Source organism: Corvus cornix, chromosome 3 (assembly GCF_000738735.6).
Source record: "Corvus cornix cornix isolate S_Up_H32 chromosome 3, ASM73873v5, whole genome shotgun sequence".
NCBI lineage: Eukaryota > Metazoa > Chordata > Aves > Passeriformes > Corvidae > Corvus > Corvus cornix.
In genome coordinates, this window is record NC_047056.1 from 110,232,688 (window position 1) to 110,253,177 (window position 20,490).

At 37.5% G+C, this 20,490-nt stretch overlaps 1 protein-coding gene across 4 annotated transcripts in view; it reads left to right on the forward strand.

Annotated features, from left to right (window-relative positions):
- Positions 1 to 20,490, forward strand: part of SUPT3H (SPT3 homolog, SAGA and STAGA complex component) — a 257,799-nt gene that overhangs the window by 196,100 nt on the left and 41,209 nt on the right. For all 4 annotated transcript variants that reach the window (XM_039568417.1, XM_039568418.1, XM_039568415.1 and 1 more), the window contains exons 7-11: positions 6,148 to 6,223; positions 8,886 to 8,998; positions 9,689 to 9,796; positions 10,266 to 10,454; positions 12,941 to 13,051. In XM_039568417.1, coding sequence (XP_039424351.1) covers positions 6,148 to 6,223; positions 8,886 to 8,998; positions 9,689 to 9,796; positions 10,266 to 10,454; positions 12,941 to 13,051 — 597 coding nt within the window. The remainder of the gene's footprint in view (positions 1 to 6,147; positions 6,224 to 8,885; positions 8,999 to 9,688; positions 9,797 to 10,265; positions 10,455 to 12,940; positions 13,052 to 20,490) is intronic.

Genomic DNA, 20,490 nt, shown 5'->3' on the forward strand with positions numbered 1-20,490 from the left:
GAGTTAACGTTCAGCTGGGCACAAAGCTGCCTTTGTTTATTCTTGCATTACTTGGAGATCAGAGCAGGAACCAAATTTACTGAGTCATTCTTTACTTTTGGCTCTTGCTTAGCCCTGAAATGGAAGTTGCCCTGTTGGTGGTGGTGGTGCTCACCCTTCACTCATCAGAGGAGGATTCATTTGGCATTTCTGAGGATGCCTGTGCTGTGCAGAGTAGACCTAATCCAGCATCCCTCAGGCTCCATTGCTGATGGCTACAGCTGATGAACTCCAGACAAATTCATAGATATCATTCATTTGACATTTTAAACACTGAGTTCAGGATGAAGTTGTTCACTGAAAGTGTCTAATGTCTTCTTTACTATAAAAGGACTTTAGATGACTAATTAGGTCTTCAGTTTTTCAAGTGAATTCCATCTTTTGTCTCTGGACAGAAATTCTGTAATAAAGAATTATAATTTTATTTTTAAAGTATATTTTAATTAATATTTAATACTTTTAATAATTCACTTTCTTTTTTCTTGTCGTTTACAGTTGTAGATCCTTAAAATCTGTGTAACAGTTGAGATTTTTAAGGTTTTAAGGTCTTAAACTCTGTTTATTGCAGGGAATGTTGCTAATAATACTGTGAAGAAAAAAGAAATACTATTTTTACTGTGAAAATACATTAAAATTGAGTTCAGTTTGGGTCTACCAGAAAAAGACCTCATCTTTTCTTCTAATATTGGGAACTTTGTTCTAATCACATGAGCATTCAAAGCCTTTATTACATCAAAGGCCCCAAGTTTGCTATGCAGATTTGTTCAGCTTAATGGCTGCTGTAGAGTGTATGGTATGTTCTATAAGAGGTGGGTAAAAAAAATCCCCTGGATGTGTGTACTTTATAGCCAAATCAAGTATTACATTACAAAACCTATTGATCTTTCCCTGAGTGGCATTTTTATTTTCTGTATAAAACTCTGAGTAAGCTTAAACTTTGAAAATGCTTACTCTTCAACCTTCCCCCTCCCCCCCCCCCCTTTTTTTTCTTTGCTTACCAATTCAAGGGATTCTCAAAACAGTAAATACCTGTTTCCTCTATGTAACAGAAGTCTTCAAATAGTGATAATCCTCAGATAATGTCAATATTCAGAAGACTAAAAATGTATTTTCAGCATATTTGGTAAACACTTCAGTATTGAGCTACCTTGTTCTTGATTTCTCAGGTTTTATTTTTTTTTAATTGAGGTAATTTTTCACAAAATCACAGAATGTTTTGACTTGGAAGGGACTTAAAATATCATCTCATTCCAACACCTTGCCATGGGCAGGGACACCTTCCACTATCCCAGGTTGCTCCATGCCCTGTCCAACCTGGCCTTGGACACTTCCAGGGATGGGGCAGCCACAGCTTCTCTGGGAAACCTGTGCCAGGGCCTCACCACCCTCACAGGGAGGAATTTCTTCCCAATATCCCATCTAACCCTTCACTCTGCCAATGTGAACCCATTCCCCCTTGTGCTGTCACTTCATCCCTCGTCCAAAGTCCCTCTCCAGCTCTCCTGGAGCCCCTTTAGGCACTTGAAGGGCCTCTAAGGTGTCCCTGGAGCCTTCTCTTCTCTGGAACACCCCCAGCTCTCCCAGCCAGGCTCCATAGGAAATGTGCTCCAGGCCTCTGAGCATCTCCATTGCCCTACAACCGCCCTACAATTTGGGCCTTGACCACCCTGCAGTTTTTTGTCCTCCTACCCCAGAGCTGTCAGGCACAGCACACAGTGCCCTGCCATTCTCTAGTCTAAATAAAAAATAAATTATTTAGCATTCTATGCTGGTGATATCAGCCCTTGCAAGGCAGCTCTGGTTTTTCCTGGGGTAGCCACCTGGCTCCTTTGAAGCCACAATAGGCCCACAATGAGAGTTCTTGAGCAGAGGGAATCAGGAAATCACACCACAGGATGAATATGTGAGCGGTTTGGGAAGCCAGCACCTTCATCCCAATATTGTTGCCAAGCACAGGGGTGTCCAGCTGTGCCACATACGTTTTTCAAATGTTCCAGCTTAGCAGCTCCTCGGCACATTTCCTCCAAACACGGAGCAGTCGGTGAGCAAGTTAACGTTTGGCCTGCTGCCTTCTTCCCCCCACACAAAGAGCTTTGTATGTCAAGTGTGAAAGCTTCAAAATGGAATAAAAATAAGATTATTTTTCATCCTGGATGGCAGGTGACAATGTGCAACTCTTTACCTTTTTCTTTCCTTTCCCTATTTAGTTCTTTATGCTGAAAGAAAGATATAATGCAACACATTTTTTGGAAGACTAAGCAGACGTTTACTGTGCCAGGTCCTATCTACTGCATCCTTCAGCATGTTCCAAGGAAAGCATGCGAAGTATTTTAACTCTGCTGTACAGCACATAACTCAGCTTCTTAACTGCTTAGAGTGACTAGTACTACTAGAGAGGGAGTAAAAAACTATCTACTTTTAATTCTTTTGATAAACCAGCTGAGCAGTGTCATTGCTGCCATTTGTTGTATTTGCTTTCAAACTGAAGTTGCTTCAGGCTGGAGTTTCATTAGAGGTTTCACTATTTCTTCTTCATGTCAGAAAGATTCCCAGCAAAGTAGCATTTATTCTGATGAAAGAGGACTTCTGTCATGTTGGAGTGACTTGCTGCTCCCTCCAACAACAAAATTTGGAAAATTTCACTTGTATAAAGTTGAAGTTGTTTCTTAGTTTAAACATCCTGTGTAATTTCTTGTTTTCAAAAAAAATAGTTGAGAGGGAAAAAAAAGCCAACGCTGTGAAAAAGGATAAGTAGATCTCCTTTAGACCTACAGATAAAATTATTTCAACAAAATTTCTGTGACTTCCCCAACACTCAATCCCATTTTCTTTAAACTCTTTTGGTCTGAAGTCATGCTGTGTTCACAGTAATGTGCTCACTCTTTCTGCTCCCTTTTTATTACATGTAATTGATTCGTTTTGAGTTTATAAAATATACCTTAGGAGTGCAAAGGTAAGGGAACATTACATTTTTTCAAAGCAGGGATGGTGTAAAAGAAAAAAAGTACTGCTTGTGATCTTGAGAAGTGAAGAGGAAAAAGATGATCTGATATTGTGTTTGGGTTGGTGTTTCCTTAAAGATGACCCAGCTGTGCCACCCATCTGTTCATTTCTCCTGCATTTGCTGGTTATTTATGGACTATTCTAAAACTGGTAGGACTGAAGGAATGTCTGTCCTTATCCTTCAGACTGTGAGGTTGCATGCATGATGTGTGGGTTCTTTTGTTAAAATGAGTTAAGAAAAAAGTATAGTCCTGTTATTTATGACAAACACTTTTTTATTTGGTGGTGGTTTAGAGCGTCACACAGGAATCCACCTTTAAGAAAGAATTATTTTAAAGAGAGAATTGAAGGAAAAAACCAATTATATTTCACATATATTTAGGTAATTTTGCTAAATAAAAATACTCGTACAGAGAGAAATCAATTGAAAGTATTTATTTAGTATATAAGAACAACATTAAATCCAGTGTTTAGACAACTACTGTAGACAATTTGTAGAGAGAAATAAAGTCCCTATTGGAAAAATCCCTCAGCAGCACCTTTCTTTTAAAACGTTTGACTCTTTCACTTATAAAGAAACTTGTAATACTTATAATGAAGCTTGTAGCCTTTGACAGTCTGCATTATCAGAGCTTTGTAGTTTATTTGCTGAGAGTAGCCATTGCTAAATCATTTAATTTAACATAACTGCTTTTGGGATTAATCTGGTTTTGCAGTTTCCATATTACATTATGGGATTCCTGTAAAAGTTAAAGTATCCTTGTCAAATTTCTACATGTTGGGTTTTTTTTATCATCTCAGATAGTACTTTGAAGCATAATTCCTCACATTACCATTTTGTTTCTCTATGCCTTCCTTGTTGTTTCAAGGGCTTTTAAATCCCTGGGATGGCTGGATGTGAAGGATAATAGCCAATGGCTTAACATATAGGTGGCAACAGGAAAAAAATAGGATTCATACCATCCTATAATCTATAAATTTATAGAATTTATACCATATTGCAAAAAACCCCAGCTTTTAAAATTATTTGAAGCAGTTCTCTCTTAAATATAAAAATTAAACCCCAAATTAGAGGCTTTTATAAAGCATAATTACACAAGGAATTTTAGGACTGCTGGTTTTAGGATGTATTACATGAGAAGTGTCCTGTGCTATCCAGAAGTTCTGATTAGATTATCTCTGTGATGCCTTCAGTTTTTCAAAAGTATAGCTGAATTAATTCAGGGGCAAAGTTGAGTTCTGTAATGGGTTGAAGTTACAGCATGGACTGTGAAAATTCTTTGTAAAGAAATACAAATTCAATCTTGACTTAACATCTTATTGGAATGGATTAACTGAAATTTTTTACTAATATGAAATGGCACCTCCCCAAAATGTAGTCAGGTTGCCAGAACCATGCATGGGAGAACTGGAAAATGCCTGAGTAGAACTGTTTTTCTAGTGTGATGACTAAAGGTCCAAATACAGTAGAAGTGGTTGACTGGGTCGATAAGAAAAGAAAGGACTACCCACATGTGTTCCTGGTTACTTTGTGGTTTAGTTTACAGCTAATTTGAACATGTTGACTGTGAACCAGATCTCGTAAGTGATGGGTTGGATGGTTGTAGGAGAGTGACCTAAAAGGCAGAGAATAGAGGAAGAAACCGTGAATTTGAAGTACTAGTTTTATTTAATTGCTTTTCCCCCTGATTTGAGAGCTGATAAGGCCAAATGCAAGTTGTATAGCATAGAGACATATATATATGTCTCCAAATACAGTTACCAATAGCCCTTTTGTCTTCTATTAAATCAGATTGAAGTACTCTGCCATTTTGATTTCATCAGATGTAAAATTGTTCAAGGCGTTAGAGCAAAATTTGTGTCTGTGTGTGTGGTTTTTCCCTTGTTTTTTGTCCTTGGTGTGAGCATACCTGTGCTTTACATTCTTTGTGGATGGTTTCTTGAGCTGCACGGACTCAGTGCACAAGCACGGTCTTGGTGCCATCAGCCACTCCGGGCACCACTTTGTATCTGTAGTGATAGTTCAGGTGTGATGGTTTATTCATTGGATTACAGTTTGGAAGACACTTATATTCCTTTCCTTGTTGTTTAGAGCAATCTGCTCAATTGAGAGATTGGACTAAGCTGTCTGCTTCTGACAGGGACAATCATTCTTTTTAATCTGACTACTGCTTCCTGCCTCTGTTATGTGAAGGATTTAATATCTTGTGGAGACCGTATCTTTACCTTGTGAAAATCACCCCTGCTCTGCTGAAGTAAACAGAGCTCAAGCACCTGCTCAGACCTAACCATGGACTTCAGTGCTGCTTCAATCATGATTCAATTACAGCATCCTGTGTATGTGGAGGGGAGGGTGTGCATAGTGTTTGTGGTTTCATAACTTGTCTCTTTTGAGATTCGTTCTTTTGGTTGGCACTGGACTCCGTGTGAAATATAGTCTTAAATGCAGTAGTGAACATTGGAAGATATTTTTTCTCCCACAAGCTCTAATTCAATCTAATTTCCTTTCTTTTACTGAGGTGTTCAGAAGTATAAAAGTGCAAGCATAAGTTAACAATGAAAAAACAAAGAAACAGACAGATGTACCACTTATTACTGTGTATTGAGCGTGAGAAGGGGCACTTCAATGCCTCTCTCTGTATGACACATCGGTGTGATGGAGTTTATTAATTTCACAGTTTAGACACACAGGTTCAGTTCTGCTTGGTGCAGAATGTGTTGGCCTCAGTCCAAGAGAACATTTGACTTGTATGGTCATCTGTAAACACAGGCACAGTACTCATATGCTTCAATTTAAATGTGCACCTCGGTCAGGGCAGCAGTGCTCAGCACCGCTCTCCTCTCAGCCCTCACCACTGGGCTGGGTGAGCATCATGCAGGCAGGTTTGGAAAATAGGAATTGACACTCTCCTCTGGGAAATTTAAGTCACAAGACTAATAACCCATCTGTGGTTTATATTTCTGCATCTTGACTTGTTCAATGCATGTTTAATTTGGGAGGGTTGCTTCAAGGTTGTGGTGAGGGCGCTTTGGTGCTATAATTTCTGTTGTGGAATGCAGTCTTGTTGGAATAAGGTACATCATGTACTTTTACTCTTTTGTCAGAGAGCAGAAAGACAAACACGAACCATGGACTCGGTCCAGTATGCAGAATTCTGTGAAAGTCGGCAATTGAGTTTTTGTAAGTATTATAATGGCTGCACTGTATTAAGATGTTTGATTATTGTTTCATGTAATAGAGAGCACACCAGAACCTCATGTTTTTTGAAAGCACTTTTGTTTCATCTGCAATAATAAAACTTTAAATTCTTTGTGTAACTCCTGGGAACAGTTAATTTAGCACAGTTTCAGGCCATCAGGCAGAGTATTTTATTTGACTATTTACCAAGCTTTCTCTGTGCTCAAATGCTGAGCTGGTGGGGACGACTGCAAAGACAGAACTAGTGAGGAGTTAATGGATTAAAACCACACTTGCCTGAAGTCTGTCGTGGTGGTGCTAAAGTCGGCACACTAGCAAAGTTTCATGGCTGCAGGTTTTCTGGAATTCATCTAAAATTAGAGAAGAGCAGCAAGTTTTGCTTCTATTTCCCGATCCGCAGAGACACAAAGAACTTACTAAAGAGTCTTTTCTATTTTAAGCTGTAAGCTCCTGCTGTGGAATTTATTCACCATTAGCCAAGTTCATCAGTATACGCCATTCCAACACTAATAACATGATGACAGAATTAGGGCTTTACTAGCACTGAAAACCAACTTACTAGAAGTACTTGTGGGCCACAACTATAATGAGCTGTAAATTAATGGGCTTGATCATGTAGCAAAACATCATTACAGAAGCGGTTAAGTGATGACTAAGGTTTTAGGTCAAATGTCAGAGAAAGGGAGGTGAAGGAGCCAGTAAAAATCATGACAAAACAGCACATGATTCTACAACACAGACTTGAACACAGTGGTGTCTTTAAAGGAGAGACCTTATCTTGTTCTTCCTTTTAAATTCAAAGAAAGAGTGACTCATTTATGGCAAATAAATGACACATTTGAGATACTGTTCTCCATCAGCAAATGTCAGCAAATGTAGGAAAACATGTTTTGTAAGCATTTCTTTTCCTAATTCAATATGTTTTTTATGTTTAGTTATAATTTGGCATCACACATCTGTGAGCCATTAGAAAATGATACTTCAGATTAGGGTGACTTCAGGAAATGAGAGGTTTGTGATAAAGTCATTTTTAAAACCCCAAAATTGCCATCTGGAGACAGAACAAATAAAAATCTCAAATTTACAAAATAAAATTGAATGTTGCTGACCAGGAGATTGTGATCTATAAAAATATCTCAGTGCTATTTTCACAGTGTTTTTAAATGACCATGTCTATATGGTTCTTTTTCACTGACATTTAATGTCATTAAAGAACAAGAGAATTACAGTGGTTATAAAATAGTACCAAGAGAGACTTGGGCACAAATTCAATTGCACAAAATGAGCTCAATTAGACAGAACCTACTAAAGGCCATGCAGAACATTTGTTCAAAACTAACACTAGGCTATTTTTTACTTATTTATTCCAGTAAGAAATGATTGTATTACTGTGTTTAAAGAAGTATATTACTGTAATATAAGCCCATAAAAACTGTGTCACAAGAGAATAAACCTGGAAGAGACTTCAAGAAACCTGTTTAAAAATATATATATTAATAATCACAGCTCCAGATATTTCTGCACTTTTAAAGACAGGCAAAAGAAAAGGTCCCTCAAAGGATCAAGTACTACAGAACTGTAAATTTAAATTCTAGGGAACATTTTGTGATCATTTTGTGACCTTCACACTTCTCATACTTCTTTTGGTTCTTTTGTTTGTTTCTTTTTCTTTCTTTAGTGATGCATTGTTGCCTTCTCATTCCCTTGTAAATAAAAATAACCATTATTTTGACCTCTTTTTTGTTTAACACCTGACTTGTCTGTAGCTTTTTAATCTTGATTGAAACCTCTTTTTGAAGGAGTTGCATCTGTTTATTTGAGATGATTTTTCCACCTTGTGTTCATTTTGGTTGTTCTGTCTCACAAACAGCCCTCATTAAGAGCCTTAAGAGCTCCTTTCTGTCCACAGACTTCTGTGGTCATCTTGTCCACCACTGATCTAAGTAAGATCATCCTCTTTTCCCTCCTTTTACTCTCTAAGGAAATATTACATTTCATTGTCCCGTATTTTTGTCTGCCCTTTTTCTGAACTGATCTCACCATTACCAGTGTGAAGTTCTTGTATGAATGTTGACTATTCATCTATCCTTATTTCTTTATATCCAGAGCACACTTAAAAAACACTGTTCTACAAATAATTTTGGCTCACTTGTAAGCACTTCAGCCCTGTAAGGTTAACACCAGGACTTCCAAGTTCTTCTGTCCTTCATTTGTCTTTGCTGTTGTTAATACAATTATATCAGTTTTATCTGAACTCATATTTGTGTTGATTTCTTTTAGTGCTTTTTCTCATTCATCAGAGATGTGATGAAATAATTTTATTTATTTTACAGTAATATATTCTAAACCAGGTTTGTCCTATCCACACTCCTCTGAGGTTGACCCTTCCTTATTCTGTAATCTCCTGTATCGTTGATTAACTTGTGTTTTTTCTATTTATTCCATGTACTTATGTGTCTCCAAAATGTATGAAATAACAGTCTTTTCCCACTGGTTCCATTTTGGTAATTCCTTCTTTGGCCAATGAAATCACACTCACGCTAATTGGTTCACTTTGGCAGTATTTCTGCAACCCAAAAATATGGATTATTTTGGCCTACCTGTCATTAACTTTTCCTTTTCCCCTTATGGTTTTAACTGACAGCAAAGAAAGCATCCAAGTTCCGTGACTGGTTGGACTGTAGCAGTATGGAAATAAAGCCAAATGCAGTTGCAATGGAGATTTTGGCATATTTAGCATATGAGACTGTGGCCCAGGTAAGGGACTGATTGAACTCTGATGAAAATTAATTAATTACTCTTGGAGGTACTTCAGCCTCGGGGACTGGGTTGTAAACCCCTTGAAAACTGCAGTCACTCATTCAGCTCCCCAAGCTAACTGGATTCATGGAGTCAGAGTGGTTTGGGTTGAAAGGGGCCTTAAGGCTCCTCCAGTTCCAACCCTCAGCCATGGGCAGGGACACCTTCTGCTAGACCAGCTCAAAAATCCAGTCTGCCTTTCAATTTGCTGTGTAATAGATGTGTGCTGTACTGTGTTCATCCATCTCATACACAAATAGAAATGTTTTATAATGGCTGCAGAAGAGAGGGGGAGTCCAGCATGAACCTTTTTCAAGTCCAAGCTGAAACCACACACTTTGCTATGTGACCTTTGGCAGTGCAGTGAGGCTCATTCAATCCCATTGCACAACTGGATTAGAAAGAAGGATTTCCTGGAAAACAAAATGTTACCTTAGTGCCAAGCCAAGCCCTCTTGGGTAGATAGATTGCTCCATGTATTTACAGAAGTGGAAAAGAAAGGCTCTTGAGGTCGAAATGTGTGATTAATTTTATTTTATCTGAGAAACACTAAGGATATTCTGCCTCAACCCACAACCCTCACTCTCCCATTATTACAGTGACATTTTTAGTACCATGTCAGTAACCCCACCTGTTTTGCCCCTCCAGCTGGTGGACTTGGCTCTTTTGGTTAAACAGGACATGGCTCCCAAAGCTGGTGATCCATTCAGTCATGCCATATCTGCCACCTTCATACAGTACCACAACTCTACTGAGGTAAAACTTGCTTTCTCACATATTAATGCATTTTATGTTTTGCTTTGACATGTATTTTCTTCCAAAGTAGACATTATTGACTGTGGTGTTGATACAGACTTCTGTTATGGAGTTTATGAACTTTGAAATTATGTATTTAGATAGAAAGACATTAAATCATAGTTCTGGATGTTAAATTCTTAGCAGCATCTTTAGAATTAAATAAAAATCCTCTTGGGTGAAAATTCCTTCTCTCTGTATTCAAGGCTGTATTGCAGATTTGGAGATTAAAGCTTTCAAAAGTGGCAAGTGCACTAAGTGCTGTGTTGCATGCATTGATATTGTGCAGGTATTATAGTAACTTCTAGAATGAGAAAACCAAATTCTGTGTTGCATCTCTTCCAACAGGAAATCTGAGAAGGAAATAATTGGGGTGGGGTTTATTTGTGACTTGATTATATTATGGCTGTTTGACATCTTGCTTTTACAGCCACATCTCTTAGGGCAATCTACGGGTGTGAAGACCAGTCTTGACTCCCCTGAGAACACACCACCCCCTACACCCACCCCCCCAGCATCAGCAGGGCAGCAACACCTTGGCAAAACCCCCTCAGGAGCCTTGGGGAACGGTGGAATTGGACAGGACTCCACTAAATCCAAACAAAGGAAAAGAAAAAAGGTATTTGGGGCACAATCCTGGCAGAAAAAAAATGGAAAAAGAAAGAAACTAAAACAACATCCTCAGGAAATCATCATAGAATCACAGAATGATTTGGGCTGGAAGGGACCTTAAAGATCATCTTGTTCCAAGCCCCTGCCCTGGGCAGGGACACCTTCCACTATCCCAGGTTGCTCCAAGCCCCATCCAAGCTGGCCTTGGGACACTTCCAGGGATGGGGCAGCCACAGCTTCTCTGGGCACCCTGTGCCAGGGCCTGCCCACCCTCACAGTAAATAATGTGTCTCATCTTAAATATTCATTTTAACCTATATCATATATTAATGACCATTTTTATTGTAGGGCCAAATGTGTGGTTTGATAATTTTTTCTATCAGAATTAGGCAAAATTTTCCAAATAATGTCTGCAAACTGAATTTTGTTAAAATGATAACTGCTCCTTCTAAGATAACTTGCTCCTCTACAGGCACAGCAATAGCCACCACCCGAAGTCATCATCCCCTTCTCTGACAGGGGCAGCAAGCACAGATTTTAAGGGGCAAAACATAAGCAAAATAGGCAAAGAGGTGCTTGTGATTCTCCTGATCCCAGCAACCTTAGGTGGCTGCGGCCCTTGCCTTTAACAACTTTGCCTGACTTGCTTTATTTTTATACCAGTTGGTTCCATTCAAGCTAAATATTTGTTAACTGCATAAAACAGGGATGTCTCATATTCAGAGTGCGGAATATAAATGTTACAATTCTTGTTTGCTGTTGCAGAGTCTTGGTGTTCTATCTGAGAGGGATATATGTACCTAAAACCCACAAGAGAAATCAGTGTGATTAAATAAACTGGATAGGAAGGCCTGTGCTGGTCACTTGGGGCTGTTTTGAAGAAATGTGATGGCAGTGCTCATTTTGCTGAAAAGCAATGGAGTGACTTGGGATTTTATCATGTGTTTTGTTATTAAAAAATACTTTTCAGGGTAAAACCAGTGATTTCTACAGTGATAAGGTAGAAAAAGATGTATTTTCTTCATCTGGTGTCATAAGTGCTGTGGATAGTCCTGAAGTGTTCAACTTCCTCCCGTCCTTCTTATACTCTGGTTAGAAAGCTTTTAGTAAATCCTGGAAAGACTTCTGCTTTTCCCTCTTCTTTTTTTAAGTTATATTTGATTATATTTTGTTCCTGTGACTGATTTTCATTATAATTCCTAGGAACAGAAATTTAGCTGGAGATGTAGTTTTTGATACATTATATTTTACTGGTGCCCCGAGTTTATTTTAAGTTCTTAGCGTTTGACTAAATGCCCTTGAAAATAATTATATTCCAAAAAGTGCAGAGTTTTAATGAAATGTTACTATGACTTATTCAATTTTCTTAGGTATCTACTGCATAAAACTGAGGCATTGAGACAAACAAGTTAACTTGGTGAAAAATACTATTTTTAGGCCATGAAGGCCCAGTCCAGCAGAAAATATTCGAGTTTCATATTCCCTTTATTGATGTCAATCAGCAGAGGAAAAATCTGCCATCATGTTATGAATAATTCTGTGTGTACTCATAGGCTCCAGTGGACTCAGCGCTCTTGAAAATAAAACATTTTGTAAAAAATATCCCAAGTTTGAGAGCATTAGGATATGATGTGAATGTATGAGGGGGCTGTGTATGTGTGTACATTAAACTTCAGTATATAATTAAAGTTTTTTCTCCTTCTCAGTGCAGTCACTAATACAATTTGCATGAATTTATTGCCAAGCAGCCATCATTAGATAAGTCATCTGAATTCTGGCAAGCAGCTGTATCTAGGTGTGTCTAGGTGAAGCCTAAACCAACATTTCAGGTTGGCTAGCAAGGAGCAAAGAGTAACTTTGTCTTTTAAAATCGCTGGAAAATTATTGTACAATCAGTGTGCCAGTAGCAGCGAATTCTTATTTTTACCCGTTTAGGGTCCAGAATCCAAAGAGTCATTTGAAATTTTAAAACTTTTTTTTTTTTTTTTTTTTTTGGCATCCTTCTAACACCGTTATGTCACGTTTCAGCTTCAAATTTCAATTTGATATTACTCATTGGTGATTTTGGTGTCAAATTGCTTTCCACTTCGGGTGCTTGTTCAATATTTTTCCCACCCCTTGACATCATAATAAGAGCCTGAAATGTTTTAAAAATAGTTTCTGTGGTTATTGCAGTATGACTTATATGACCCTTTCATTCTAGTTTGAAAATTTTCTTCTCTTTTCAATTGCAACATAGAGCAGCACTAGGTGAAATATTTAAGAGGACTAACATGGTGTTCTTTGGGTCTCTTAAGCAAAGTTCATGTAACAGTCCTCTTTAATTTGTTAATAGCTTTTTTTCTCTGATGTAGTGTGTGGCAGCAATGATGTGTATCCTGAGGAAAAAAAAAAAAAGGTCCATTTTATAAAGGTTTATTTTCATACTTTATGCACTGTAGGTCTGTTGTGTGTTTTTGATTTAGTAACAATTTATGTGTTTTTCTGTTGCAGAGCACTGCAGCCTGTGGGATGGAGGCTCAAAGTGATGCCATCCAGCCCAGCCACATCAGAGAGGCCATTCGACGCTACGGCCACAAGATTGGCCCCCTTTCCCCATTCACAGTACGTAATAACAGAGTTATAAAAAGTTATATTTATAATCTTAAAGAACTCTGATTTTCAAGTGGTCAAATGAAGAAGCTTTGGAATTGTTGAGAGCAATTTGTGGTGACTGTAATTTTCTTTATAAAAGTGGCATAATTCTCTTGGGAAATAAAACTTAGTAATTTCTGTCTCTTTTTGGAAAGACAAAAAAAAATGTTTTTTTCCTTTTAAATATTATTTTCTTTCAATTACAAATTATGCTTTTTTGTTAGTGCTTGAATTTTCTGTTTTTCCAAAGTTTAGGTTTACAGTTATTTTAAATTATATGTATTCCAATATGGTGAAGAGCACTTTATATTCTAAAATTAGTTGTGTGTCAGATACTGCTCCTATTGGAAGTTGAACTCTCAAGTGACACATTTATGGTTGGGGAAAGAAGAGAATGGTTTTTTTAGACAACTTTGAACCTCCACTGAAATGTAATAGAACTGAGCTTGTGGTAAAACACTGATGGGTTCTGAGGTTTTGCCATCATTTTTTCTATGCAAATTGCAAACCCATTGTTCAGAGCAGCCAAGCAAATTCTTTATTTAATTTTCTCAGCTGATGAAAATGTGAAAGCAGTCCATCTCCAGTGTCATAAATTGGGGTCAATTTCTTCTCATCTGCTGTTCTGCGTGGCATAAATCCTGCTTACCTCAGAATATCTGCATTTAGAAAATAATAACTGTCAAAGAAATCATTATAGGAAAAACCAAACAAAATCCATGAAACAGGATCTCAGCTCCAAAAAATCAGGAAGAAATTTTCTGGTTTCTGAGAGATTTTAGGAAAGGAAATTTATTCTGAATTTGGATGAATTCATCTACATAAAAGTGGTACAGAAGTATATGACGGCCATAAATGTAAAGGAAATAGTGGGACTTCAGAAGCAAGGAACAAGAGAAAATAAGAGAAAATATGTATGTGAAGTTATAATTTTCCTAGTGCCAAAACTAATCAGTGCTTTTATAGATGGCAGTGAAGATTGATTTATTAATGATAGTCAATACACAATTGCAATGAATTGTCTTTACAATTTACTTTACTTCACCTTTCTCTTCTGCCACTCAAAAATGCTAGATTAATATCATGTAAAGTGTTGGATAGAATTTCCAGTCCCAAACAGAAAAATGTCTTTAGCAGAAGTTTGCTAAGAGATGTAGCTAAGAATATGGAAATAGCTTCTGAAAGCACAGAATGTATTTAATCTTATTTTAAAAAAGTAAAGAGCTCACATAAATAGCTGCAGAAAGGTGAATCTTCCTTCCCTGACCCTCACTAAAAGTGGTTTGACCAATTATTAACCAAAGTTCAATGTTTTTCTTCAACCACAAGGTATAATAAAATACTCTGGGTTGGGTTGGGGATTTTTTTATGTCCTCCACTCTCGTGAACTTCCCAAACAGTGCAACTGAACAATTTAATTTGTTAACATTACCTACAGTCAACGTGGTTGATGAGAGAAGCAGATCTTGTTCCCCCTGAACAAGCCAAGAATAAGAGGGAATCTTGGGTCAGCTTCTGGATGCCTACAGATGTTGTAGAGCTGTAATACAATTCTGCTTTTAATGAGAAAGCTCAGGAAAAGTATTTTGAGAGGTATTGCAGAGTCTGCATTTAGGTCCTTTCCCCTGTGTGCCCTCATTGTCAGTTTTGGGGAGGGACCTGGCGATGACAACTGTCCATGCAGCAACCAGGACCTCTGCGTCTTAATTTGGCACAAATGTGGATGGAGCACTGAGTACCCTCTGCAATCTGCATTAATACAGACTTCCACAACAAATAGAATTTAATGATGGCCAGGTCTGGTGGCATGTGTGTAACCAAACCTGAGGAAATGGATTAGCAGAACTACTGCAGATTTTTATGTAATCAGGCATAGCCATTTCCTCAGATCTCAGCAGCATGAACTGTGTGACACAGCCTATGTAGGCAGTGCAAAACCTTGGTATAACATCAGAAGTCTGAGCTGCTCTCTGCAGTGTCTGAGGGGAAATTGTATCAGAAGGATCTAAACCCTTCCCTGAACTCTTTGAAGCAACTAAAAGGGCTATTTTTATGGATCAGTGTTATAACCAACAGACTGGCAGCTGTCAAGGGCCTGCTGCGTTCAGAAAGTTCATATCTGAATCCAAATCACCAGGGGATGGGTTTTCTAACTGGAAAAATTAAATTTAACAGTTGTGTTTTGCTACACAAGGATGGGTGATGTGGAAAGACAGCTGCCCATTGCATCCCAGCAGTTCTTATGGAAAGCCACTTTTTTAAAAAGACAGAGTTGAGGAGTGAAAAAGCTTCATGCTACTGAATACCTCAGTCCCATACAGAGAATTTAGACTTAATTTCTGTGTAAAAAGAAAATATAGGAGAATTTTATTTTTAAGAAAATACATATACTTTTGTTTTCTTAAGATAGTAAATATGTGTTTGTAAAGCACGAACAGTACTTTTTTTCACATCTTTCCCTTTTTTGCTGTTTCATCATGATTGTCACTCCCTTCTGATTTGGTGATAAGTGTTTCTAAGGAGTTGGTTTTGGAAAAAGAGTTAAGCTATACAATTTATTCTTTAGCAGCATTTGATGGATGTTGGTTTGGACGGAAACAACACTTTAAAAGTTTTATAATCATATGGTAAATGAGAACTAACATTAAACCAGTGAAAATGATCCGTTTGCATTTATTTTGACCTTAATAGCTATGTCAAAATGACTAACATAATTAGAGCATTTAGGTTTTGTCTCCAAGTGCAAGCCACAATGGAAAGCAGCAAGTGTACTCTGGATTCTTCTGCATTGTATCATGTCTAAGGTAGTTTAGACATATGTTTTGTCCAAATATTTTCTATTAATAGTATTGGATGGTGCTCAGTGTTTCCTACTTTAAAGCATGGTCTAGACTTTCAAAAATCAGAGAAATATTAAACAACAGCATCATGTAATTTTGCAAGACGGGAATGCGAAGTATGGAACTCTCCATCATATAGGATAATGCAATTCCATGTGCTGTACCTGTGTCTATTTCTGTGTGCATTTAATTTAAGGAAGTGCATAGTGAAAATGGTACCCAGTCTTGACAATGTCTTTGGAGAAATTATTTTAAGTTATTGGAATTGATTGTATTTCAGACAGTTGGGGTAACAAATAATTCTTTAAGAGTATTTATTCTGTGAGCAAGATACAGTGCTTACCTGAAATCTTGATAGGAGCAGTTGTTAGTGGTGCATGAACAGTTTTTAAGTAGTACTTGTGACCACGAGTAGAGCTTTAGCAAAAAGGACAGCTGAGATCCTTTTCCCTGAAATGAAAAGCAAAGTGGTCAGCTACAACAGTGGAAGACCATAGGTGAAAACAAGGAAATGCTTCCAAAGCAGATTCTTCGTCTTTAGTTTATGCCAGCTCTGAAATGAAATGCTTTAGATGTTTGGTTAAGAGAACCTGAGTTCACAAATGTAAATTGTAATCCTGCACAGGCTCGTGGCAGACAGTGACCATTATTCAGCAGCCTGTGCATGTGTAAATGGGGTGTATTGAATGAACAGGGGTATAACCAACATTTCTTTCAGTATTTATGTTTTGGGGAGAATGTTCCTTCAGCCTCCCAGGCATTTCAGTATGAAAAGGCTTGCTAGTCTAAACCTTCTCTTGTTAAATATTTCAGTCTCATAAAAGTGCCTATGCAGCATAAAACAATGAATATTTACAAACCTGTGTTTATAGTACTGCTTGTGACATTCCCTGCACAAAGAACATGTAACAACCAGGGAATGTGATTTGGCAGAGATTTGGATTATTTGGGCCATATAGAGCTCTGCCTATACTCTTCGAGGTTCTTAAATAATAAATGCAAGTAGCCCATGTGGACTTCAGTAGGTTACATGTACGGGGTGATCATAGTTTCACAATCAAATTATATACTTAGTCAAGGTCTTTTACTTCTGATGTTTTTAAAGTGCTTGTTATTGATCCTGACTGAGCTCAGCTTTTATGCAAATGCTTAAATAAATTTCTGTGGTGAAAAACACTGAGGTTCATCACAGATCTTTAATAATGTCAATATAATAAATATGCTATTGACTCTATTAATTTCCCCTAGAAAACAAAATCTGTGGAATAGTAGCTGAAGACCTGGCAAAGTGAAGCTTATGAGAGACTAAACCAGCAGATTCAGGGGGTAGAAAGAAGAGAGGGAAACTTTTAAAATTCAAAGAATAGTGAGGCAGTATGATATTTTTGGAAGAGGACATTTTGGAAAGCAAGTTTGGTTTAGGTGCCTTAAACTTCAAGAAAAGTTCAGCCTCACCGTTCACAGAGTCACAGAATGGGTCATTTGGAAGGGGCCACTGGAGGTCATCTGGTCCAAGCTCCCTGCTCAAGCAGGGTCCACCAGAGCACAGAGCACAGGGCCGTGTCCACGTGGCTTTTGAGTATCTCCAGAGGAGACTCCACAACCTGGAATTGTCACCCAGAGGATTTGGTCTACAAATTAGTCCTCTTAACTTAAAGGAATTTCTTTTTGCATGTTTCAGGTCAAAGTAGTAGTGAGAAGAAGTTCTGGAATATAATCTTCAATAATTGCTTCAATAGACACAATGTGGGTACAGTACAGCTAAATTTTTCTAAAGCACTTGAATGATAAAAAGTTCTGAATGCTGTTTCCGAAAGAAATTAGTTACATGGAAACCAAATAAAAAATCTCTGATACTTAGAGTCCTGTAAAATACAGACTGCCTATATTGATATTCAGAATCAATTGATACTGATTTTGAAGAAGTCAGGATTTCATTCTTAATCACATCTCAAAAATGAAATGTATGTGTTTATGTCAAAAGGCATTTGAAAACTTTCCCTTCTGTTACACATTCAGTTTCTGATATAGAAAAAGTCAAATCAACATCTTCATGCTTTCTTCTCATTTTAAAAGCAAAAAAAAAGGCATTTTATTTCATTAAACAGTTACATACTTGTGATGTCTTTGTCTATACTTCAAGCTGTTGTGTGCAGTTATTTGTAATTCTGCAGTGTTAACACTGTGTATTTGAAAAAGATGAGTTATTATTCTATAAAACCAGTAGGAAGTCAAATCTCAGTTTGGAAATCTTGTTCCCTTCTCTCCCAACCCCCATCCCAAGGTTCCTCCTTTCAGATTTATGAAAGAAAACATTTCTTTCTGTAAAAGGTTTTTGTATGCCAGCATCTGGAAGTGTTTATTTCAGTGGCGTGTAATCTATCTGTGGATTTAGTTAGCACCAGACCCCCTTTTGTGTACTCCTGACTTAAAATTTTTATAAATGATCTTGTTGAATTTGTGCCAGTGTGCACATGGTTTGGCTGATTGCTGCATATATCCTTTACCTGCCAGTCACCTTTGATTTATATTCCTTCTCTTCTGCTTTTGCCTTCCAAAAATGGTGCCACTGAACTGTCCTCTAAATCATCTTATTGGATAAATTGCTCCAAGATGAGATGGCACAGTTTTGGCCAACTCCTTGACAGAAGGCATTCCTATAATCCATCGTCGCCTGCTCTGTGTAGGGCCATTCAAAAAAGAGAAGGAACAGGGGAAATGGGGCTCCCTCTTCGATCCAGCACTATTTCTTCCAGTGCTGCCCAGAAATGTAAAATGGGACATTTGATTTATATGGCTCTTAATAGCTTCTGAAGACCCATAAATGATTGAGAATCTTTCACGTCTCCTCTCCTGAACTGAACTTCTTCATTAGATAAATTTAATCCTGATAATATGGTTAATAGGATTTTCTCCCAGAAAGATTAAAATGTAACAGAATAGCATATTCAAGAATATTTTAAAGCATTTCATTTGGAATAGATTATACAATATATATGAGAGTTCTTTCCATTATAAAAATCCCTGTTGGTTTCCTTAAGCTAAACAGCTAATACTCCTTCAGAGTAACAACAGTTCTGTAAGCTTTACTTAATGACATTACTAATTTGGAGAGTTTTATGAAGTTTCTTGGAGAAAAGCAGGTGGCTTGGCAATAATTTAAAAGGTTCCAAATTTGTGGTAGCAGTTTCAGGGGGTTTCATGTTTCTAAAGAGGGAGACCAAGCTGCATAGTGCTTAAGAGTGTCTGACACAATGATGTATCATTTTGACTAAGTTTCCAGAAGTTCATTGGTCATTAAATGTGCTGCTTGACTTTATATTGCAGTTTCCCAGCTGTCCCTACTCGGGTAATCTTAATGCTCCAACAGAATTTATTAATGAGGGCATAAGCTTGCAGTACTGAGGAAGCAGTTAAGTTGCCCAGATGATTTTATTGAACAGGAACATAGATTTTTAGATAAGACAAAAATGTCATTGAAGTAGATTTGAAAAGAACTGGCTCCCTTTCTGCAGAGCACTGGGAAAGTATTTACAAATGGTCTGGATAGTATTTGATATCCTGTGGGGATATTTAAAATTCTTGGATTGCACATACATCAGTGTCCTACTACACAACACAGTACATGAATTGTTGCAAGTGGCACGTGAGGCTTTCAGGCAGAGAAGATGTGGTTCTGTTGAGGCAGGAGACACTGGCATGGAATGACTCTGCTAATGCAGTTTGTACAGCCACTTGGAGGGTTGTGCTCTGCTGTGTCACTGCCTGTTCAAACCTGTTATGCTGGAAGTACTGAACAAAACATGTCTTGCTCAACACAGGAGCTCACACTGCAAAATTTTATCATTTTTCATATTTAATGGTCAAAAAAATCTGTTTTGTCAAATAAATTTGCTAGCTCTGTTAGTGAGAAGATAAGTGAATGATAAGGGTTGCAATCAGCTGAAGTTACCATATAAACATAAGCAACTCTTAATCTCATAAACCTTATATAATTATTTTTTTCTAACTGTATGGCCAGATTCAAATACATACTAGAGGCATTTCAAGCACAGTTTTACTGATGTAAGAGGATCTGAGGGTAAAAATATGTTACTTTCTAAAAGTGTATGTTCTTATGTGCCTCCTGAGAGGCTTGAAAAATCTTAGAATTGGATGAGAATCTGACTTCTGGTACTTTGCTCAAGGCAATCTAACGTGTAATACATAAATATGTATTTCAAGGATAAGGTGAGAACTATAATTCTAGAGCAGATACTGGGACTAAAAGGTAACTTAATTAAGTGTACCAAGATATTTCACAAACATAAATATGTCCTTCTTCCATAATTTGCATTAATTTTTGTAAAGACAGTGGCATTGCATCCATGCAGCAGGTACATTCTGATACAAGGGTTAATAAATAGAAACTTGGTAGCTGAAGAATCCTAACAAAACTGAAGACTCTTAAAAGGAAAGTGTCTTTTTGTCTTTGCACAGAATAATAGTTCAGCTCCCTGCAGGATTCATGTTTTTGTGAATTTGTTAGATCATGGACAATACCATGTACTTACACCATCATGTAATGCA